General features: G+C 40.8%; 1 protein-coding gene across 1 annotated transcript in view; it reads right to left on the bottom strand.

Moving 5' to 3' along the window:
* The window catches only part of CAMK4 (calcium/calmodulin dependent protein kinase IV), a 270,014-nt gene that overhangs the window by 141,416 nt on the left and 102,941 nt on the right, over positions 1 to 25,657 (bottom strand). Inside the window, exon 2 of the mRNA XM_068981356.1 lies at positions 10,528 to 10,606. Within this exon, the coding sequence (XP_068837457.1) occupies positions 10,528 to 10,606 (79 nt within the window). The remainder of the gene's footprint in view (positions 1 to 10,527; positions 10,607 to 25,657) is intronic.

Below are 25,657 nucleotides of genomic sequence, written 5' to 3'. Positions count from 1 at the left end.
GGCCATCAGTGTGCTCTGTGTACCAATGAGACAGAGAGACAAAGGGAGCCATGTACACGGGCACCAGTGGTCCAGCGGTGTGGCCTGTGTACCCATGAGACAGAGCGACAAAGGCAGCCATATACATGGGCACCAGTGGTCCATCAGTGCAGCCTGTGTACCCATGAAACAGAGAGACAAAGGGAGCCATGTACACGGGCACCAGTGGTCCATCAGTGCAGCCTGTGTACCCATGAAACAGAGAGACAAAGGGAGCCATGTACACGGGCACCAGTGGGCCAGCGGTGCAGCCTGTGTACCCATGAAACAGAGAGACAAAGGGAGCCATGTACATGGGCACCAGTGGGCCAGCGGTGCGGCCTGTGTACCCATGAGACAGAGAGACAAAGGGAGCCATATACGCGGGCACCAGTGAGCTGGCGGTGCGGCCTGTGTACCCATGAGACAGAGAGACAAAGGCAGCCATATACGCGGGCACCAGTGGGCTGGCGGTGCGGCCTGTGTACCCATGAGACAGAGAGACAAAGGCAGCCATATACGCGGGCACCAGTGGGCTGGCGGTGCAGCCTGTGTACCCATGAGACAGAGAGAAAAAGGGAGCCATGTACACGGGCACCAGTGGGCCAGCGGTGCGGCCTGTGTACCCATGAGACACAGAGACAAAGGGAGCCATGTACGCGGGCACAGGTGGTCCGTCGGCATCCTGTCTACGCAGGAGACAGAAACACAAAGCGAGCGACACCCTCATCGTTGACCATTACACACTCCATTACTTATCTTTCATTTGGTAGTGAATGCTGTATACTGACACTAACCTACGGTTTCACAGCATTTAGAAAAGAAATATGTTGCTTGCTTTCTCTGTACACAGAAAACTCGTGTTTCACAGAGTGACTTGAACTGCACTCAGCTTCTCCGTGTCTGTGTGTCAGTCAACAAAGGCTTTTTCCTCCTTAACCAGATTAGCAAGGAGCAATATCTAGTTTCAGCACCAGATCGGGGCCACGATCATTCCTGCCTTTTTCAATCTTTTTTCTCTTTCAGGACCTATCTGGTATCAAACAGAAAGGGCTCAGATTTAGGACTCCATGCTACTGAGTCCTTTGGTTTCCATGAAAAATCCCCATGAAGTATTTTTGTATTAACATATAGAAGGGGTTGCTAGACTGCTGATTAATTAAGTGTGGCTCCCATTTTTATTCTTTGTTGTTTAAATTGTGGAAGTGGCATATGGTAATCTGAGAACATTTTCTTTTAAAAAAAAAAAACTGTTGCAAGCTAATTCAATACTGAAAATTATTTGGATTTATTCTAATCAATATCTTTTTGCACACAGTCATTCATTTCCTCTCTCTCAACAGATGAACAGTCTGGAGTTCCAGGACTTGATCTCCTCTTAGCCTTTTTTCTCTCCTCTTCTTACATTGTCTGGATAGATGCAGCTTTGACCATTATTCAATTTTTACCACAAATAAATATAAAAATAAAAACTTACTAGAATGTTTTTCATGGTTAGCACTAAGCTTACAGCCCTTCTCCTCCTCAGTATGTCAGAGATCCTGAGTGTGCCTGCAGGCTCATCCATCTCTCCTCACTCTCTCTCCTTTCCCATCTGCTCCCCAGCTCTCACCTCCCGGAGCTCCTCTCAGCCTCAGCTTTCCCAGCCCTCACTCCCTGAGCTCCTCTCAGCCTCGCCTTTCCCTGCTGTGGCCCATCTGCTCCCCAGCTCTCACTCCCTGAGCTCACTAAGTCAGGAAATCCTGAGTGTGCCTGCAGGCTCATCCCGTCTCTCCTCTCCCAGCATGGCCCATCTGCTCCACTCCCCAGCCCTCCCTCCTGGAGCTCCTTCAGCCTCTCTGCACCTCTCCTCTGGTTACTAGGCCTTCCCCACTCAGGTCTCTGAGAAGCTCCGTCCCTGTCTTCTGCTAGGGAATGGTGACCTAAGCTCTCCCTCTAAGATTTCCTCTAGTTCGGGCTAGTCGTCTCCTGCTGCTGCGCCACAGACTCCATATACAGGGTGAGGACCATTTTAGATCCAACCACTCACCACTTGCAGAAGCCCTGGAGGGTTCAGCCTGCTAGCCTGAGCGGGTGGTGTCGGGCACAGCCTGTTTCTTCCGGGTGACAGCATGCAGACCAGCACCCGTATATTCAGCGCCTCCCCCTCTCTGACTCTTTCTTTCTCCCTGCTCCCCTGGGGCTTCCCTGGTAGCTCAGAGAGTAAAGAATCTGCCTCCAATGCAGGAGACCTGGGTTCAACCTCTGGGTCGGGAAGATTCCCAGAAGGGAATGGCTACCCACTGCAATATTCTCACTTAAAGAAGTCAAGGGACAGAGAAGCCTGGTGGGCTACAGTCCACGGGGTTGCAAAGGGTCGGACAAGACTGAGTGACGAACACTCGCACTCTGTGCCTCCAGCTCTTGGGGGCACATTATGCCAGCTGTTCTGTGAGCTGCAGCATTAGGACACGTACTCCTCTTGCACCAGCCTGCCTCTGAATTATGGTGTTATTTTTCAAAAGGCAACAAAATGCCTGTGAAAGATCAATATAATGAGAAGATAGATAAGTGAGCTGAATTGTGACGGATTCCAGCAGCATTTCTATCAAAAAAAAAAAAAAAATCAAATTAGAATGACTAAGTTGCTCTAAGAACACCCAGACTTCCAAGTGGATCTCTGAATGGCAGAGCATACAAATCAGGCCAAGATTAACATTCTACCCTGTTATCTCTCTTCTCTTGTAGACATATACTTGTCACAAACTCAATAGAAATATCCCCGTTCCTATTCCAGGGAACTTGGCTTAATAGTCCCTATGAAAATCAATAGGTTCCAACAGACAGAACGCTTGAAGTTTCAGTTCACTTGACACAGCTTGTTATCTGCAAGCTACTTTCCTTAATGTGTTCTGAGACCTCAATTGGGCTCAAAAGATCTCTTTGAGCTAGTGATTTATTATTGTCCTCTCCATCACTGACCAAGGGCGACCTTGACTGCACTTCTAGAGCCTACCAATGAGTGGTTCAAAGTAGCTATGTTTCAAGTATTAGTAATGTTTAATAGCTGCGTATCTTTAACCCAGACTAACCTAGCCATCTTTCCTACGTCTGTCACAGATCCTGGAGAGCAAAGGGCCTATTATTGGTTTCCATGCTCCCAAAGGTTAGACAGAAAGAGATAAAAGCAGGTAACCTTCAGTTTATTGAGTGGAGTCAATAGCATTACTTCCATTCAGAACTGAAGAAGCTGAAAACTCCTCTAGGAGATGTCTTGGAGATCCAGCTACCGAGAGTTTGAGGTAGGCATGTGTACTTTCTGCAGTTCAATCTAGAGCAGCCTTTCAGAGTCTGCTGTGGCAGCAGAGTTACATGCTCCAAGATACAATTCATAAGAATATCAGGAAAAATGAATACGAGTTAAAAACTAACTCACAGAATGATTAGCAAGTCACAATGTGTAGCTCTTCAACCAACTGAGAAGAGATTAAAAGCCTCTTTTAGCCTTTGGGCATTTAATGAAAATTTTGTAAAAGTTAGAAACATTTACCATGTGAATGGTAAATTATTCAAGAAAAGCCTTTCCATTAATCTATAGGCAACTTTATATCCTAATAACTAAAATATGACAGCATTTAGACCCAGAACACTTTCCTCACTACAGATCAAGAGACAGTGCTCCAACGTCAAAAATCAGAATAGGACAGGAGGGTTGGAACTGCTCAAATCTGGGAATCATGGGCCTCCAAGATTCAAGTATGAGGTCATATAACCGGAAATCTTTAGTATCACAATAAATTTTATTGATAATAGTAAAATAGGGGGTGGATGAATCGGAAGTCAAGGTGGACATCTATACATAATTGATACTATATAAAGCAGATGAATGATGGGAACCTGCTGCACAGTGCTCTGTGGCGACCCAAATGGGGAGGAGATCAAAAAACGAGGGATGTATGTATGCGTATAGCGGGCTCACTTTACTGTGCAGTATAAACTAACACAGCATTGTAAAGCAACTATACTCCAATAAAAATTAATTTTAAAAAGATACATATCCATTTTTGGCAGATTGTTTTAAAAGGACTCCCAAAATGATATACTTTATTCATATAGCCGTATACAACATATCTGGTGGCTCAGTTTAGTTTTCAATCAAGCTAATGAAAACATCAGAATTACACAGAATAAGATGGTACTATTGTAATATAAAATATCTGTGTGGTTGTTACTGTTGTTTAGTTTCTAAGTTGCGTCTGACTCTGTGACCCCAATTACAATTAATAATAAAAAAAATGTTCACCATTTATTACATGTTCCCTAGGTACTGAGAAATATTTTACATAAATTATCTCTTTATAATTGTTAGTAAAGTGCCATGAACTAGATATTCTTAAACCCATTTCACAGATGAAGAAACTAACATTAAGAGATGTACATATCTGCTGTAAAGTCATCCAGGTAATAAGTGGTGGAAGTGATCCTGAACTCAGGCTGTCTGGCTCCACAGCCCATGATCTTACCACACAACCAAGCCGTTCCTAAGGAGAGTCAGGAAACTGAGATGGGCTCTCAGACTCATAAATTCTGAATTTACACACTGAGACTAATCTTAGATTCCATACTGGGTATTCATGGAAGGATTTCATAGTAAACTGAATGCAGTCTTTTTCAAGTGGAAGAAAATGTCAAGACTTGTTTCCTTTACCCTGGATTTGCTTTACAAAAGTTTGCAGTTCCCCTGATATTAGTCCTCACGTGCAAGGTAAGGAGTTACTAATGGGCAACAGAGATAGCACTGGCTGTGAATCTGTGTTTCCAAATAAAAAGTTACAAAATGAGAGACTCTTCCCGGGAGGAGAGTAGGCATGCCGCTTCTAGTGACTTGATGACTTCTCTGGCCCAAGGATCTCTAATACGACTTTGAAAAACATTTCAAAATGAATCACCTGTTGGAGTGGGTTGCTATTTCCTTCCTCAGGGGCTCTTCCCAACCCAGGGGCTGAACCTGGGTCCCCTGTATTGCAAGCAAGTTTTTTTACCGTTTGAGCCCCCAAGGGAGCCTGAGTAACCCAAACAGCCCTTCGCAGTGAGACAGATGGACACTGTTTCTGCAAGAGCTCAGGAGTTTCAGTATAGCAGAAGTTGGTTCAACTATTAATACCATTTTCTGTTTTCTGGCACTTCAACACCTCTATGATAGAGAGTCACTGCTGTTTATCACAACATTTAGAAACTGTAAGATCTTGAAACACTTTCTGAATGGCCAAAGAAAAGTTAAGTTGAACAAGATCTCAGTGGTAAAGTATGTTTCAAAACAAATTTTTTGTTAGGAGAATTTTCTCATACACTGAAATTTTGAAATACCAGTATGAACATTAGTACATTGTCCTAAACTTAACTATTGACTTCTGTCATATTTTCTTTCTCTCTCCCCATATGTGCACACACATACACACATTTTTTGGTTGAGAATTATTTTAAACTAAGTTGCAGACATTAATAATGTTGGTCAATATATATTTTAATGTATTCTAAATCTAGAAATGAAAGCTATCTATAGATAAAGAACATGGTATTATATCCATATATTCATTGACTACACATAAGCCTTTGACTGTGTGGATCACAACAAACTGTGGAAAGTTCCTAAAGAGAAGGGAATACCAGACCACCTTACCTGCCTCCTGAGAAACCTGTATGCAACAGTTAGGTCAAGAGGCAACAGTTAGAACCAGACATGGAATAATGAACTGGTTCAAAACTGGGGAGGGAGTACATCAAGGCTGCATATTATCACCCTGCTTATTTAACTTCTATGCAGAGTACCTCCCTGGTGGCTCAGATAGTAAAAGCATCTGCCTACAATGTGGGAGACCTGGGTTTGATCCCTGAGTCTGATCCCTGGGTTGAGACGATCGCCCTGGAGAAGGAAATGGCAACCCACTCCAGTACTCTTTCTGGAAAACCCCATGGACAGATGAAGGAGCCTGGTAGGCTATAGTCCATGTGGTCACAAAGAGGTGGACATGACTGACTTCACTTTCACTTTTCACTTTTTATGCAGATTACATCATGTGAAATGCCAGGTTGGATGAAGCACAAGCTGGAATCAAGATTTCTCCTGGCTGGAATCAATGCCAAGAGAAATATCAGTAACCTCATATATGCAGATGAGACCACCCTAATGGCAGAAAGCAAAGAGAAATTAAAGAGCTTCTTGATGAGGGTGAAACAAGAGAGTGAAAAAGCTGGCTTAGAACTCAATATTCAAAACATGAAGATCATGGCTTCTGGTCCCATCACCTCATGGCAAATAGATGGGGAAACAATGGAAACAGTGACAGATTTTATTTTCTTGAGCTCCAAAATCACTGCAGACGGTGACTGCAGCTATGAAGCAAGCCATGATGCTTGCTCCTTGGAAGAAAAGCTATGACGAATCTCGACACCATATTAAAAAGCAGAGATGTCACTTTGCCCACAAAGGTCCATATAGTCAAAGGTATGGTTTTTCCAGTAGCCATGTCTAGATGTCAGAGTTGGACCATAAAGAAAGCTGAGTGCTGAAGAATTGATGCTTTTGAATTGTAGTGCTGGAGAAGACTCTTGAGAGTCTTAGACAGCAAGGAGACTGAACTGACCCATTCTAAAGGAAATCAACCCTGAATACTCATTGGAAGGACTGATGCTTAAGCTCCAATACTTTAGCAACCTGATGTGAAGAGCTGACTCATAGGAAAAGACCCTGATGCTGGGAAAGACTGAGGGCAGAAGCAGGGGGTGAGAGAGAATGAGATGGCTGGATGGCATCATCAGTTCAATGGACGCGAGTCTGACCAAACTCTGAGAGATAGCAAAGGACAAGGAAGCCTGGCGTGCTACAGTCCATCGGACATTATTGAGTGACTGAACAACATAAAATATATGGTCATTTAAAATATTTTTGCTATAATTACTGTTTATTTCCTGCAATAATATTTTATTAGCCAAAATACCCAACTGTCTGAATGTTACAATTTACTTTATGTTTATTATCATATCAACTCTGTCCTGTGCCTATCAACTGATGGAATATGGATTTCTTCATGAGAGGGGATGCTTTATTCTGATTTCTGATGGATTAATTAGAGTCTTTGTCTTCTTAATGCGTTGGCAATGATAATCAGGGTGTTTTATAGGGGGAATAAGTCCCATAGTGCCAATATAAACTAAATCTTTCCTAAAATATTAAGCTATGAGAAAGGAACATAATATTGCCACAAAATGAAATTTGGGTAAACTTTCCTAAAAATCTCTTTAACAGATCCCGGGAAAGAGGATTATTGTTATCAAATAATTAACTTGTTGAAGAAATAGGAACGTTTTCTTGGACTTAAAAACATTTATATATGAATCTGATCACCTATAAAATGGATGGGTTTTATGTTCATTAGCTTCTTGACTGTGAAAAAAATTTTATTCAACTTCAGATAGATTATTGAATGGAATATTTTGAAATTCACCTTAGAGGTCCTATTTCATAGATAGTATTCTGGGTGAAATTGTATCCCTCCCCAAATTATGTTGAAATCCTAACCCCTAGTCCTTAACAGTGAAACTTTAGGAATTAGTTGTTGTAAATATCAGTAGTTAGTTTAAGGTGAGCTCATATTGGAGTAGGGTGGGCCCCTACTCCAACAGAACTGATGTCTTTATAAGAAGGAAATTTAAACACAGACACGCAGAGAGGAAAGACGGTATGAAGACATGCAAGAAGCCTGCCATGTGATGGAAACAGAGGGGAGACGAGGGCAGTGGCCAGTCACGGAGCACCCGGCACTGCCGGCCATCCCCAGAAGCCAGGAGCGAGGCTGGAGCCAAGTCCCCCTCCGTGCCCGCAGAAGGAACCAGCCCTGCTATCCCTCTGATGCAGAATTCTAGAACTCAAAGCAGGAAAAAAATTTTAAGTGTTCTAAGCCATCCAATTTATGGTAGTTTATTATATCAAACCTAAGAAATTCTCACAGATAGCTGAGAAGTCATTGATAGACAGATAGACAGATAGAGGTAGATAATCTTTCAAATCTCTTAAATTTAGGGCTGGTCATAAAATGAGGACCCAAGGAATTATCCAGTGGAGTAATATAGTAGCCTCAAAGTTGTCAGTTAAACCACATAACTGTCATTTTTATAGGTCAAGAATAGTTTAACAGATGCAATTTTATGTGGTTCAATCTAATAAACAGATTTCATAAATGATTCAAGTTTTCTGAAACCCCCTTTCCCCATCAAGAGTAGATCTTAAACTGAATTTGCCGAAATACTTCATTTCCCCTGCATCGCTTTTCCTCTGTAAATAGATTCTTAGGCTTTGCTCATTTCATTTGGAGAAGGAAGTTCTGTCTTCATGACCTATATAGAATTAAACACTGGAGGCAACTGCTCTTTGAGGTTTTGCCTGCTATTCCTCTCACTTACACATCTCTGGGCAAGGCTGATTCCAGGAGACAATGCTGGGAACTCCATCTAACTCATGGTCAAAGCTCGGGTTTCTCCAGGGATTTCTCTCAGTCTGTTTGGCACAACAGTAACCGTGTCTGACAACATCTGCCTCGCAGCGTCGCTCTGCAGTGCCATCTGACACTTGGTTCTCATCCACATTTTCTTCCTGCCTGTCTTCTGAGGAAGATGCTTCCACGACAGAGGTGGAGAAGAACAGACAGGCAGGGCAAATCAGAGCTTTACTTTCCCAGTGAATGAGAGTCATGAACCTACTGAATGTCTTCACTTAGCTCTTGTTCCAATTCATCCAAAGCTCTTTGACATAGCAAGTACTGTCTAAATCAACCCTTTGTCCTTGGCGATTCTGAGCATTCACAAGTCATTTCTGAATACTTATTTTCCTCAATGTTTATATAGCTAGTACCTTTTAAAGTTTCCTCAACTATGAAAATAAAATAACCACACACAAATTTTACTGCCAACTTTTTTAACCATCAAGAAAAGATACAACCAAGTCCAAAAACATCTCTTGTATGACCACTGCTAAAGCATGCTAAATAATTTTCATAAAAGTAGATGTTTAACATGAGTTTGAGCAAGCCCCAGGAGTTGGTGATGGACTGGGAGGCCTGGCATGCTACAGTCCACAGGGTTGCAAGCAGTTGGATACGACTGAGTGACTGAACTGAACTGAACTGAAATGTTTAATAGGAAATTCTCTTTCATAAAATTTTAATAATCCTTTAGCTCAAATACATTTTATGACCATAAGAAATTGATTTAGGAGAAAATTTCAAATCTTACTGAGGAAAAGATCCCTCTGCATTCTGGAATCATTGCCTATACCAAATGGAAAATTCAGAAGAAAGAGCTTATTAGGAACAACTGCCCTTTAAACTACTACTTTCCTCAGCTACACTGCTCTTGTTAGTTGAATGGCCTTAAATTCTAACAGATTGTTTCAAAATTTCATTCTGCTTCTATTTGACTGAATACCTGTGCCATTATTCTCTTATTCATTACATGAGAGTCTAAAATTTCCCTGTGCCAGACAATACAATACAATAGCTGGTGATACTAAGTCACCTTTACGAAAAAAAACCCTTGGCTTCAAAGAGGTAGATTTGATTTCAAAAGTTATGTTGTTACGTCTCTTCTCAGCATAAGTTACAGCTGGGTTTTCAAAAGTATATATGTTTCACATATTTGTTCACATAAAATTTGACAAAGGAAGAGTTCACTATAAAAGTATATACTGACTTTTGTGGTTTTAGAAGGGGAAATTACCTAAGGACAGAAAGCATCAGTAAGGCATTACAGTGACAAACCCTCTCTGAGGCAACAGGAGTATAAAATGCCAGAATTACGGACTGGTATTCAAATTTTGACCTCTCACCTTAGCACTTGGTACTTACTGGGGATGAGCCTAAGTAACCTTTGCCCCCTCAGCTCATCTACAAGTAAGGGGAAAAAAAACAAAAACCAATATGATAACAAAATCCTTCCTTCTTGTTCAAATATTAACTTTTTAGATGAGCAGATTAAGTCCCAGATACATTAGCATCTGTCTGGTTGTAGTTCAGTGAAGCAAAAGCACCATCTGAAAATCGACTTAGAAGCGGATGGATTCTCTAAGAAATGCATCGATTTGTGTTTCATTTAGGTGTTTCTAAATAGCAAGCTTTTCTAGTCTATTAAGTGATTGGAGATTAAATATATATGTGTGTGTGTGTGTATATACACACACACGCATATATATCTAAAAACATGACAGGTATATGAAGCAAATTTTACCTGGAAACTCTAAATCTTTTTCCATTCCCTACTTTTTTCCACCACAGCCATATCTAATTTGGGATCCAGCTGCTTTCAAAGAATGATAGTTTCCATCAGAAAACAACTCATCCGGCTGTCCTTTCGCAAACAACCCAAGCGAGTGAGCTGCACACCACAGTCCTCTGGCCCTTTGTCCTTTGGATCAGGGCTCTTTGCTTCTCCAGGTCACGTATCCCTTAGAGACGCTGTTATATAATGAAATAAACTTACTGTTTTCTTTAACACTTTGAGAGCATAAGGCTTCTGGGTCCCCTTCTGTTTGCATCTGTACACAATGGATGTAGCACCCCTTGAGGGGGAAAAAAGACAAAAAGAAAATGTTATGCTCTCAGTAAGAAATAGGGGAAAGCTTGAAAACAAGTATCTCTTGCAGTTACCCTCATAACTGACAAGTGTTTTACGTTCTACTACAGGACTCGACAAACTCGAGAGGACTTTTTTCTGTGTCATTAAGGATACTGTGCTCAGTCTTCCTGTTTGCCCTTTTACTTCTAGCCCATCTCTGTTCAAGTGACCTGCTGCATTCAGTCACGGCTCGTCAGGTAAACACAGATTTTGTAGGGCCTCTACCCAATCTCACAGCCTGTACCCCCTTCCTGAAGGCAGGCACCTGGACCACAACGAAGCTCATGACTTCGGGGGGGGTGGGGGGAGCTTAAGTCCAGCACCAGGCCATAAAGGTCAGGAAAGTCCCCAGCACGTGGCAAGCGTGCTGGGGACCTTTGAGAATTCACACTCCACCACTGGAACCCTGCTACTCTCCCCACACCAGCGTTCGCCCTGTAGAGAGACTGGATCCTTTGTTTTGGTGAATACTGTTACCACCTACACTGCACTAACAAAAGCGATGGTGTGAAATGTCCAGGAGAAAATACTATTGAATGTTAAAGATATACAGAGAAAAAGCAGATTTATCTCTCTATAAAAAATTGAAGACGTACAGAAAATGTTTACCTGTAAAGAGAATGGTAAGAAGAGACTCAATAACTGTCTATCTCTATGTGATACACGTGTGAAGTTACTAAAAAGAGACCATTAAAAAGCAGGACATTGTGGTCCTGATGCACCCTCTCCAGTCATGAGAGCAAGAGGATGAGACAGAAACAGAAAGACACCACACGGGCTCAAGTACAACCTGAGAGCGAGAGCCTCAGATAAATCTTGAAAGAAGACCAGTGGAAGCAAACGTGCCAGACTTTGAAGATTAGGCCAAAGGACAAAGGGAGGTAGTCCCAAGGGATGTTTCTATGACACTTTCCCTCTGGTGATTCTGAAATTCTAAGAACAAAAGAAATTTACAAATCAAACATATTCCTAGCTACCTTTGCACATTAAATTTTTAACGGAGCCTCCAAGAGTCAGGAATTGGTGATGTAAATGTTAACAGGTGGGAACAGTTCCAACACACTTAAAAAATTAGGGGGAAGACACAACACATACACAAAGAAAGAGAGCTGCAATGGAATAAATGAAGGTAAATATAAAATTCTACTGCATTTTTAATTGCTCTAGATGACATCTATGTGAAGCAAAAGCACTAACAATTCATTGTGTCTATGGCATATGTAGGAGTAAGAGCTATGACAGCACAGCACAAAGAGCAGGGGAAGAAGCTGAGAAAGCGCTGCTAACCCTCTACCACAAGGTAAGTAGCATGCTTTTTATAGTAGACTCTGACTAATTAAAGATGCATATTATACGACCCAGGGCAAGGAATCAAATATTAATTAAAATTTTTATAAAACAAAATAAAAATTTTTTAATAAAAAAGTGAATAAGGAAGCTAAAATGGAACCAGAAATGGAGTACTTGGGTGACAAAACAAAAGAAGACATTAAAACCAAAACAACTAACAATATGGTGTATTTTAGTCCAATACTATAAATATTACATCAAATATAAACTTTATAAGCACATCAACTAAAAAATAAAGATCATCAGTCACATGCTAAAACAGACTGCACTTAATCTTCAGCCTCCATTTGTAGCCATGATCCAAACAGATAATTCCATATGGTTTTAGGGAAATTTTGTTTATGCTGAAAATCTGCCACTCTAGGGTACCTTCCACATTTGGGGACATGTGTAAACTCCATCAGTCAGTGATTTGCTTCTAATGAACAATTTATTACTTCAGGTTCAAATAAAAAAGACCATCATATTACATCAAAAAATCAAGACCAAACTCTACATTGTGTACAGTAAACCCATTTGAAATATAAAGTGTAAAAAGGTTACAAATAAAATGATAGAAAAGAGGTACTATGCAAACACTGAACAAAAGAAAGCAGGAGTAGCTCCATTAACATCATGTCAAACGGACTTCAGAATAAAGACAAAGATGAACATGCCTTAATTGTAATATTAAGAGGGCAATTGCCCCAAATGACATTACAAACGTAAGAGTGTATGCACGTAACAACAGTACTTCAAAATACAGGAAGCAAAAACTGATAAAACTGAAAGGAGAAATAGACAACTACCTGAATACAGGTGGAGACATCACCACACTCTCTCAGCAGTGAACAGAGAAAGCAGAAAAATTATCACCAAAGATACGGACATGAACAGCATTATCAACTAAGCTAAGCTAAATGACTTTGAGACAACACCATGCAAAACAGCAGAATGTACCTTCTTTTTGAAGTTAAAATACTCAGAACCTCTATTTCCTGACTTAGTATAAAGAGAGTGGTATTGAAGGAAGAATAAACTTGTAGATAAATAGAATGGAGAAAAGAATCCAGAAATAGTTATACGTATACATGACTAATTGGTTTCTGACAAAGGTAAACAGGCAATTTAGTGGAGAAAGGTAAATAGGCAATTCAGTGGAGAAAGTTACAGTCCTTCCAACAATAAATAGTGCTGGAACAACTGCATACATATATGCAAGAAACAAAGGCAAAAACAAAAAGCCTTTATCCAAGTGCCACTCTACCAAAAAATTACTCAAAATGGATCATAAGTACAAGTGTAAAACCTATAATTCTAAAAAAAAAAAAAAGATTTCTGACCTTTAGTTAGGAAATGATTTCTTACATACACAGCCAAAACTGTATGCTAAGTCACTTCAGTTATGTACGACTCTTTGCAACCCCATGGACTGTAACCCACCAGGCTCCTCTGCTGATGGGATTCTCCAAGCAGGAATACTGGAGTGGGTTGGCATTCTCTTCTCAAGGAGATCTTCCCGACCCAGGGACTGAACCCATGTCTCATGTCTCCTGCATAGACAGGTAGGTTCCTTACCACTAGCACCACCGGGGGAACTCACAACCAAAAGCATAGTAATTCAAAGAACAAATAAATTGGACTTCATTTACCTTAAGAAAGATTGCCTTCTGAAAGCCACTGACAGTGAGAAAATTTTTATAATCATATATCTGATAAAGGACTCGTCTCTAGAATTAGAAACTAAGTCCAATGATAAGAAAATAATTCATTTTTAAGGTGGGCCAGAGACTGGAACATATATGTCACCAAAGAAAATATATGAATGGCAAAAAGCACAAAGAAAGATGCTCAACACCATTAGACATCAGAGAAATGCAAATTAAAGCCACAATGAGATACAACTTCACTCTTCCTGGAACACCTAAGGAAAGAGAGAGTATCATGGCTGGCAAGGAGGCAGAAAGACTGGACTCCTACACTGGCGAAGAAATGAGAAATGATACAGCCACTCTGGAAAACAGCTTGGCAGTTTCTTATAAAATTAAGAATACCATACGATTTAAAGCTATGTTCATTCACAGACTTGAACATGAATCTTTATAGCAGCTTATTATTGGTCAGGAAACACTGCAAACAACTCCCATATCCCTCAGCTGAGAAATGAGTAGAATACTATCCACAAATAAAAAGAAATGAACTAGAAACAGACAACAACATGGATGATTATCTAATATAATATCCTAAGTGAAAGAAGCCAGGGTCAAAAGCATATAAACTGCATGACTCCACTTAATGTAAAGGTAAGTGATTTGCAAACACTGAAGGAAATGAAAAATCTAATTTTAATTTTATATGATTGCAAAATTAATATTCAAAAATGTATGCAAAATAAACTATACCCAAAGAATGTTCAACCTACCACACTATTGCATTCATCTCACATGCTAGTAAAGTAATGCTCAAAATTCTCCAAGCCAGGCTTCTGCAATACGTGAACCGTCAACTCCCTGATGTTCAAGCTGGTTTTAGAAAAGGCAGAGGAACCAGAGATCAAATTGCCAACATCCGCTGGATCGTGGAAAAAGCAAGAGAGTTCCAGAAAAACATCTATTTCTGCTTTATTGACTATACCAAAGCCTTTGACTGTGTGGATCACAGTAAACTGTGGAAAATTCTGAAAGAGATGGGAATACCAGACCACCTGACCTGCCTCTTGAGAAATCTGTATGCAGGTCAGGAAGCAACAGTTAGAGCTGGACATGGAACAACAAACTGGTTCCAAATAGGAAAAGGAGCACGTCAAGGCTGTATATTGTCACCCTGCTTGTTTAACTTCTATACAGAGTACATCATGAGAAATGCTGGACTGGAAGAAACACAAGTGGGAATCAAGATTGCCGGGAGAAATATCAATAACCTCAGATATGCAGATGACACCACCCTTATGGCAGAAAGTGAAGAGGAACTAAAAAGCCTCTTGATGAAAGTGAAAGAGGAGAGTGAAGAAGTTGGCTTAAAGCTCAACATTCAGAAAACGAAGATTATGGCATCTGGTCCCATCACTTCATGAGAAATAGATGGGGAAACAGTGGAAACAATGGCTGACTTTATTTTTTGGGCTCCAAAATCACTGCAGATGGTGACTGCAGCCATCAAATTAAAAGACGCTTACTGCTTGAAAGAAAAGTTATGACCAACCTAGATAGCATATTCAAAAGCAGAGACATTACTTTGCCAACAAAGGTCCATCTAGTCAAGGCTATGGTTTTTCCTGTGGTCATGTATGGATGTGAGAGTTGGACTGTGAAGAAGGCTGAGCGCTGAAGAATTGATGCTTTTGAACTGTGGTGTTGGAGAAGACTCTTGAGTGTCCCTTGGACTGTAAGGAGATCCAACCAGTCCATTCTGAAGGAGATCAGCCCTGGGATTTCTTTGGAAGGAACGATGCTAAAGCTGAAGCTCCAGTACTTTGGCCACCTCATGGGAAGCGTTGACTCATTGGAAAAGACTCCGATGCTGGGAGGGATTGGGGGCAGGAGGAGAAGGGGACGACCGAGGATGAGATGGCTGGATGGCATCACGGACTCGATGGATGTGAGTCTGAGTGAACTCCGGGAGGTGGTGATGGACAGGGAGGCCTGGCGAGCTGTGGTTCATGGGGTTGCAAAGAGTCAGACACTATTGAGTGACTGAACTGAAAATTAATATTCAAAAATTTATGCAAAATAAACTATATTGAATAGTATCCATTAATTTATCCATTAATTTAATCCATTAAATTAAGTATTCCTTAATTTACTTATCACATTAACCTATCACTAATTCCAACATATAAATTATTATCGTAACAAAACGTTTCAAAGAAATTTTAACAAAATGTATTCTTGTCTAATCAATCTCAAGATACAAGTATGCTCAGTTCAGTTCAGTCGCTCAGTCATGTCCAAATCTTTGCGACCCCATGAATCACAGCACGCCACACCTCCCTGTCCATCACCACCTCCCGGAGTTCACTCAGACTCACATCCATCGAGTCCGTGATGCCATCCAGCCATCTCATCCTCAGTCGTCCCCTTCTCTTCCTGCCCCCAATCCCTCCCAGCATCAGAGTCTTTTCCAGTGAGTCAACTCCTCCCATGAGGTGGCCAAAGTACTGGAGCTTCAGCTTTAGCATCATTCCTTCCAAAGAAATCCCAGGGCTGATCTCCTTCAGAATGGACTGGTTGGATCTCCTTGCAGTCCAAGGGACTCTCAAGAGTCTTCTCCAACACCACAGTTCAAAAGCATCAATTCTTCAGCGCTCAGCCTTCTTCACAGTCCAACTCTCACATCCATACATGACTACTGGAAAAACCATAGCCTTGACTAGACGGACCTTTGTTGGCAAAGTAATGTCTCTACTTTTGAATATGCTACCTAGCTTGGTCATAACTTTTCTTTCAAGGAGTAAGCGTCTTTTAATTTCATGGCTGCAGTCACCATCTGCAGTGATTTTGGAGCCCCCAAAAATAAAGTCAGCCACTGTTTCCACTGTTTCCCCGTCTATTTCCCATGAAGTGATGGGGCCGGATGCCATGATCTTCATTTTATATCAATCACCTCAGATATGCAGATGACACCACCCTTATGGCAGAAAGTGAAGAGGAGCTAAAAAGCCTCTTGATGAAAGTGAAAGAGGAGAGTGAAAAAGTAGGCTTAAAGCTCAACATTCAGAAAACAAGTATGCTAGAAATAACTTAAAATTTTAAAAAAATTTGTATATGAGAATCCAATAAGAATGTCCAACTTATTTTGCTAAGTAAGTTGTTAATGTTAACAGGACTAATTTTTTCCTAGCTGTACTGAAGATAAAATTGATATATAACATTATGCAAATTTAAGGTGTATAACATAATGATTTGGTGTAAATATATATCACAAAATTTTTGCCACAATTAGTTACTATACCCATCACCTCACATAGTTGTAATATTAGAAATAACTTTTTAAAGGATGGAAAGATTAAAAGAATAGAACAACCTAAATAATGTAAATGAAAATAATACTTCAGTAATTTACTCTGTATTCTTTGCTGAAATTAAACAACTTAAATCATTTAATGTCTATAAGTTTAATTTTAGAAAGAAACCACACTTTCAGTATGTTCATATAAAAATAAAAATATGTATCTTAACAGCAAATTTTTAATATATAATGAATATTTTATGAAAGTGTAATATTCAAATTTCAAGATAAATTGTATAAAGAGAGAATTACCATAATATTCTTTGAGATACAAAGGAAGCAAAAATATTACAACAGAGGATTTTATATTCATGGAGTTACTCAACTGGAAAAAAACTTCCACTACTCGTTTCTATTCATGTATAACACATTCTTTAACAAGAAAGCCAAAGACTATAGAAATTATTTCAATTAGAACTTCTTTATGCAAAGATTTTGGTGAAAAAAAGTCAATACTTTTTTGGAGTTTGGGCCTGACTTCTATTTTCAAATTAGTTTTCTTTCAAAATAATTCAGGAACAAAACCACATTTTAGGCCCAGCCTTGTCTGATATGGCAGATAATGTTTTAAAAAGTTAAAAATGTTGATTACTATGTTTCACTGCAGAGAAAGTAGTCAAACCTGTCAGGCATTTGCAGAACCATTTACAGTCTGCATATGTGATGACATGACACCAGGTACACGCTACTGCATGCACGTACAATGTAGAGCGTGTACACAGCGCACATAGCAGGGCTTTCCGGGGGCTCCGTGGGTGAAGACTCCGCCTGCAATGCGTGAGACGCAGGTTTGATAGCTGGGTTGGGAAGATCCCCTGGAGAAGGGCATGGCAACCCACTCCAGTTTTCTTTCCTGGAGAATCCCATGGACAGAGGAGCCTGAAGGGCTACAGCCCATAGGGTCACAAAGACTTCAGACATGACTGAAGTGACTGAGAACGCATGCACGCAATGTATACAGTGTATAGAAAACTGGAGTGGGTAGCCTTTCCCTTCTCCAGGGGATGTTACTGACCCAGGGATTGAACCGGGGTCTCCCACATTGCAGTTGAGCCAACAATCTGCCTGCAATGCGGGAGACCTGGGTTCGATCCCTGAGTTGGGAAGATCCCCTGGAGAAGAGAAAGGTTACCTACTCCAGTGTTCTGGCCTGGAGAATTCCATGGACTGTATAGACCATGAGGTCGTAAAGAGAATCGGACACAACTGTTGTGTGTGTGTATATATATATACACACACACACACATATATATGTGTATATATAAATAATGTATAAATATGTATAAATTTATACATTTATACAAGTGTATAAATGTATTTTATATTTATATATATATATATATAATGCATGCACATACACCATTGCCCTTAAAGCTGTTGAAGCACTTGATGTTGGTACCTGGCACTATGTGCCAAAACTTATGGATATAGAAGAAAAAACACCAGATATAATATTTATTTTCCTAAAGACATTTTAAGCGGAGTCCCTTTTCTATCTTTTCTTCTTTTAAAGAAACAAGATTGGCTAAAGATTGGTATTATTTTCCCTTCAAAAGAAATCTAAGTGCACTGACCTAACTGTCCACCTACGAGCAGAGACAGATATCCAAATGCTCTCAGAAGGCCAGGCAGAGGTCAAACCTACTTCAGATCAGAAGCAGGAAATCTAATGTCTGGATTCACATCAGTGTTTTAGGGAACTGTGATGACTGTGCAATGTTAAGACAATTTATAATCACTGGCATTCTCCCATTAAGGGAGGTTATAAATTAGAGACTGGCTTTCTGGGGAAGGACCTAGTGGACATTTGTGATTGGGCTGAGTGATAGAGCTTGGCTTCCCTTAGCACCAAACCTTAAATCTGCTGGAAATGCAAGACAACTTCAGGTATGGAATCTCTTAAAATACAGAAGTCCGGAAGGGCTGTTTGCTACTTCATTGTTTGGGCCCAGCTGTGTCTCTGTAATGACATACTTCAGTTCAGTTCAGTTCAGTCACTCAGTCATGTCCAACTCTTTGTGACCCAATTAACCATAGCACACCAGGCCTCCCTATCCATCACGAACTCCCAGAGTCCACCCAAACCCATGTCCATCGAGTCGGTGATGCCATCCAACCATCTCATCCTATGTCGTCCCTTTCTCCTCCTGCCTTCAATCCCTCCCAGCATCAGGGTCTTTTCAAATGAGTCAGCTCTCCGCATCAGGTGGCCAAAGTATTGGAGTTTCAGGTTCAACATCAGTCCTTCCAATGAACACCCAGGACTGATCTCCTTTAGGATGGACTGGTTGGATCTCCTTGCCCTCCAAGGGACTCTCAAGAGTCTGCTCCAACACCACAGTTCAAAAGCATCAGTTCTTCGGCGCTCAGCTTTCTTTACAGTCCAGCTCTCTCACATCCATACAGAGAAGGCAATGGCACCCACTCCAGCCCTCTTGCCTGGAAAATCCCATGGACGGAGGAGCCTGGTAGGCTCAGTCCATGGGGTCGCTGGGAGTCAGACATGACTGAGTGACTTCACTTTCACTGTTCACTTTCATGCACTGGAGAAGGAAATGGCAACCCACTCCAGTGTTCTTGCCTGGAGAATCCCAGGGACGGGGGAGCCTGGTGGGCTGCCGTCTATGGGGTCGCACAGAGTCGGCCACGACTGGAGCGACATAGCAGCAGCAGCGGCACATCCATACGTGACCACTGGGAAAACCATAGCCTTGACTAGACAGACCTTTGTTGGCAAAGTAATGTGTCTGCTTTTTAATATGCTGTCTAGGTTGGTCATAACTTTCCTTCCAAGGAGTAAGTGTCTTTTAATTTCATGGCTCAATCACCATCTGAAGTGATTCTGGAGCCCAGAAAAATAAAGTCTGACACTGTTTCCACTGTTTCCCCATCTATTTCCCGTGAAGTGATGGGACCGGATGCCATGATCTTCGTTTTCTGAATGTTGAGTTTTAAGCCACCTTTTTCACTCTCCTCTTTCACTTTCATCAAGAGGTTCTTTAGTTCTTCTTCACTTTATGCCACAAGGGTGGTGTCATCTGCATATCTGATTATTGATATTTCTCCCAACAATCTTGATTCCAGCTTGTGCTTCCTCCAGCCCAGTGTTTCTCATGATGTACTCTGCATATAAGTTAAATAAGCATGGTGACAATATACAGCCTTGACGTACTCCTTTTCCTATTTGGAAGCAGTCTGTTGTTCCATGTCCAGTTCTAACTGTTGCTTCCTGACCTGCATACAGGTTTCTCAAGAGGCTGGTCAAGTGGTCTGGTATTCCCATCTTCACAGCCATGTTAAACTGTCTTTGCTAAGGAAATTAGGCCTCATAAGTTATTCAAAACTTTCACCTATTTTTTCAGTGGAAGGAGTCTTAAAATGGAACCAAAGAGTTGTTACCTTTTTCTGATGTTGAAAGTGTTTGGTTAAAGAATATAGTTGTGTCAAAATATTAATCATTTCTAAACATTTCAATGCATTTCTTATTCTTCTGTTTGTTTTTGAATTTGACTTTTAAATTGTTTATTTCCAAGGTGTGTATGTGCTTGCAAAATAGGTCCTCCGAATGTCATTATGAAATGGTTTAAGAGGGAAGATGTGATTTATAAGAACTATCAATCAGATGCTAAAAACATCTGTGCAACTCTCTAGAGTGTCATATTTCTTCCACATGATTGAATTGCTGTCATTTAACAAGCCTATTCTTTTCATTGATTTTTTATTAGATTAATTATTCAAGAAGACTGGTTAGAATCTCAAAATTTGATACTTCTTTGGGGTGAAAGTAGAGTCACATTCAGGAACAGGAGCCTGGAAAATCAAAGTCTCTGAGAGTTCAATGTCAGCGTCCGTCTTGATTCTAGTAACAGGTTTTCACTGTTTCCTTCTCTACCTCTGTCAGCTGCAACTCCTCAATATTCTTCACTAAATGTTTCAAGATGCTCTTTGGTCACCAAAGATTAAAAAAAAAAAAAAATCTAAACCTTAAACCAGCAAAGGACAGAAGAAAACAAATGCTGAAATGATTTAACTACTGTTTTGGCATTTTTCGACCTACAACTTGAAGAATGGCTAATGTTTAGAATTTAGAAAGCTGTTATTAGACCTGGAGCTTTTCCAAGTCAATGAAATTTTACAGTCTTAAATCTCAAAAATATCATACTAAGGAATGATATTGAACATCAGACCTTAAAAAAGCGCTCAAGGCCCAAAGCTTAAGTAAGTCTGGTTTCGGGGCCTGTGCTCAGCTGCCCCCCTTCTCTGTCTCCGGCTCACTCCCCCAGGGGGCAGGGCAAGCCCCCATCCCAGCGCCGGAGGCACAGCAAGTCCTGCTCTTCAGGGGCTGACATTGACCTTGCAGCTGTCTTCCTGACAGATTCTCGTTTCTCATTTCACCTGGAGGTTCAGCTTAGTCTATAGCCAGTGCATTTATATCTATTTCCTGATTTATGCTCGCTTCCTCAACACCTACACGCATTGCCAAGCGCTTAACTTTTCAACCCTGAACACCAGCTCAGACCGCTGTTATATTCTCTACGTAGTGTGCCTCCAGTTTTCTCCCAACCATGCTCGTCTTGTAAGTTTCTCTCAACAGTTGCCTGATGGAACCTATTTGTGACTTGGTTCTTAGTGCCTGAATCTGTAACGACTGGCTGAAACATGACCCCTTTTGTTTCAAAAATTTAACAAAACTCCTGTCCTAAGATAAACTAAGAACTTAAGAAGCTTTGAATTCAAATGCTGAATTTTGGCCATCACAAGGTACATAAAAAACAGTTCCAAATTATCAGGTTGCCTTAAGTATTCATTCTCAATCACAAAGTGACAGAACAGTAAAAATTGTATATATAAAAGGTTTTAATATTCCTGTTAGTCATTTCCTTTGTTTGCTTCAAAATATTTAATGCCTCTGCAGTTGGCCTTTAGTATCAATTATTCAAACTTTTTATGAAGACTTTACTTTTCTTTTCTCTTTGTGTGCGTGCAACACACAAAGAACTGAATTTCCAGGCAACCAATCAACGCCACAATACATCACGAGGACAACTACGGCTCTTCTTTTTCCGCATCTATCATTCACTACCAGTCCCATTTCCTTCTATTCTGTATCTTCTGCTGCCGCCGCTGCTGCTGCTGCTGCTAGTCACTTCTATTGTGTCCAACTCTGTGTGACCCCATAGATGGCAGCCCACCAGGCTCCCCTCTCCCTGGGATTCTCCAGGCAAGAACACTGGAGTGGGTTGCCATTTCCTTCTTCAATGCATGAAAGTGAAAAGTGAAAGTGAAGTCAGTCAGTCAGCTGTGTCCAACTCTTCGCGACCCCGTGGACTGCAGCCTACCAGGCTCATCCCGTCACCTGGAACAACATGGGATGTTCCAGGCAAGAATACTGGAGTAGGGTGCCATCGCCTTCTCCGGTATCTTCTATTATAATATATTTAATACACATCCATCTAATCCAACCTCCACACCTTCACTTAAGCCTGCTAACATCAAATGCAACATCTATTATTGCTTTTGTATACTATTTATCGTAATTTTTCTGGCTTTACTGAGCTGTAACTGACATTAGATTGTATAAGGTTAAGATCATGCATGTTGATCTGATACAAGTATTCACATATTGTGAAATGGTTATCACAGTTGTGTCAGTTAACACTTTCATCATGCCTCATGTAATCACTTCTGTGATGAGAACGTTGAAGATCCACTCTCTCAGCAACTGCCAAGTCTATGATCCAGTCTCTGTGAACTATGATCACTATACTGTGCATTAGACCCCCAGGACTTACTTATGGAAGTTTGTGCCCTTTGACCAACATCTCCCTATTAACCAAACCTCTGAGCCTCTGACAACCGCCATTCTGCTCTACTTCTGTGAGTCTGACTTTTTCATATTTCACATTGTAAGTTGTATCACTCTCCTTATTCACTTTCATCAAGAAGCTCTTTAGTTCTTCTTCACTTTCTGCCATAAGGGTGGTATCATCTGCATATCTGAAGTTATTGATATTTCTCCAGGCAATCTTGATTCCAGCTTGTGCTTCATCCAACCCAGCATTTCTCATGATGTACTCTGCATGTAAGTTAAATAAGCAGGGTGACAATATACAGCCTTGATGTACTTTCCCTATTTGGAACCAATCTGTTGTTCCATGTCCAGTTCTAACTGTTGCTTCCTGACCTGAATACAGATTTCTCAAGAGGCAGGTAATGTGGTCTAGAAGAACTAAAGAGCCTCTTGATGAAAGTGAAAGAGGAGAGTGAAAAAGGTGGCTTAAAACTCAACATTCAGAAAACTAAGATCATGGCATCCGGTCCCATCACTTCATGGGAAATAGATGGGGAAACAGTGGAAACAGTGGCTGACTTTATTTTTCTGGGCTCCAAAATCACTGCAGATGGTGACTGCAGCCATGAAATTAAAAGACGCTTACTCCTTGGAAGAAAAGTTATGACCAACCTAGACAGCATATTAAAAAGCAGACACATTACTTTGCCAACAAAGGTCTGTCTAGTCAAGGCTATGGTTTTTCCAGTAGTCATGTATGGATGTGAGAGTTGGACTATAAAGAAAGCTGAGCGCCAAAGAATTGATGCTTTTGAACTGTGGAGCTGGAGAAAACTCTGAGAGTCCCTTGGACTGCAAGGAGATCCAACCAGTCTATCCTAAAGGAGATCAGTCCTGGGTGTTCATTGGAAGGACTGATGTTGAAGCTGAAACTCCAATACTTTGGCCACCTGATGCGGAGAGCTGACTCATTTGAAAAGACCCTGATGCTGGGAAAGATTGAGGGCAGGAGGAGAAGGGGACGACAGAGGATGAAATGGTTGGATGCCCTCACTGACACAATGGACATGGGTTTGGGTAGACTCTGGGAGTTGGTGATGGTCAGGGAGGCCAGGCGTGCTGCATTCCATGGGGTCGCAAAGAGTCGGACACAACTGAGCAACTGAACTGAACTGAAATTGTATCACACAGTTATTTGTCTTCCTCTGTCTGACATTTCACTTAACGTAATGCCCTCAAGGTCCATTCATGTTGTCACAAATGGCAAGATGTCCTTTCTCACTGTTGAATTACACACACACACCACACACCTGCTGATGGTCACTTTAGTGTTTCCATACCTTGGCTATTATGAGTAAAAGTGCAATGAACCTAGGAGTACAGATCTCTCTTTGAGATTCTGGTTTAGTTTCCTTTGGATATATATACCCAGAAGTGGTATGGCTGGATTATATAGTTCTATTTTTAATTTCTTGAGGATCCCCCATATTGTTTTCTATCAGCATAAAATTTCCCTTTTCTCCATATTTTCACCAACAATTATCTCGGTCTTCATGGTTAACAGCCATTCTAACAGGTGTGAGATGATATTTCATTGTGGCTCTGACTGCATTTGCCCACATGATTAGCAGTGCTGAGCATCATTTCATGCAGCTATTGGCCATCTGTATGTCTCCTTTGCAAGATGTCTATTAAGTTCCTCTGCCAATTTTTAAAATCACGTTATTTTTTTTTGCCTTTTAATTGCATTATTTAGTTCATTTACATTTAATATTGTTAGTGATATGGTTGGGTTTAAGTCATTCATACTGCTATTTGTTTTTTGTTTCATTTATTCTTTGTTCCTTTTTCTACACTTTATTGCTATTCTTTGGACCGAGGAGTTTAGTATTTTCAGTATCTTATTTCATACACCTTCAGATCCTGTCAAGGCTTTATTTGGCTTTATTTGTTATTGTTACAGAAGAGATCTATTTGTATTTTTCTCTTGGTCCATAGTCATTGTCCTTGTTGGAGAAGACTCTTGAGAGTCCCTTGGACTGCAAGGAGATCCAACCAGTCCACTCTGAAGGAGATCAACCCTGGGATTTCTTTAGAAGGAATGATGCTAAAGCTGAAACTCCAGTACTTTGGCCACCTCATGAGAAGAGTTGACTCATTGGAAAAGACTTTGATGCTGGGAGGGATTGGGGGCAGGAGGAGAAGGGGACGACAGAGGATGAGATGGCTGGATGGCATCACGGACTCGATGGACGTGAGTCTGAGTGAACTCCGGGAGTTGGTGATGGACACGGAGGCCTGAAGTGCTGTGATTCATGGGGTCGCAAAGAGTTGGACACGACTGAGTGACTGAACTGAACTGAACTGAAGGGTATGATCTTTACTCACAAAGGTAAAGGTTTTCAAAAGTTTTTCAAATTTTTTGAAATCTCAACCAAATATCTGATTTGCTCAGTTAAGTCTCCTCACCCTGAATTGACCAGAGATCCCATGTCTTCTAGGAAAACATGCTTATCTTCCTTTTCCTATCTCTGTTAGCTCTCAATCCATCCACAGAGCACATTGTTCCTGCTTACCCACATAAAGACTCACCACACTGGCCCAGTTAGGCAGCCAAGATGAATACGGCACTCATCTTGTGATTTCCTTCTCTCGGGGATCAAATCCCTGTGTTGCCCATTATTTAATGCCTGAAAACAACTGTCTCATGCATTATGTGCAGATAGTTTGTGGAGGTGTAAGTGTAGTATCTGGTATTTCATCATTTCCAGAGCAGAATTCTTCCTTCAGTCTTAATTTTTATCACCTTATTAAGTTAATATATTATTATTGCAAAGGAGAGAAGTGATATATTTATTCTTTATGCAT

This window comes from Capricornis sumatraensis, chromosome 9 (genome assembly GCF_032405125.1).
Source record: "Capricornis sumatraensis isolate serow.1 chromosome 9, serow.2, whole genome shotgun sequence".
In the NCBI taxonomy this organism is placed as follows: Eukaryota; Metazoa; Chordata; class Mammalia; order Artiodactyla; family Bovidae; genus Capricornis; species Capricornis sumatraensis.
The sequence above is the reverse complement of the archived record's forward strand: the minus strand, read 5'-3'. Positions and strand labels throughout refer to the sequence as shown.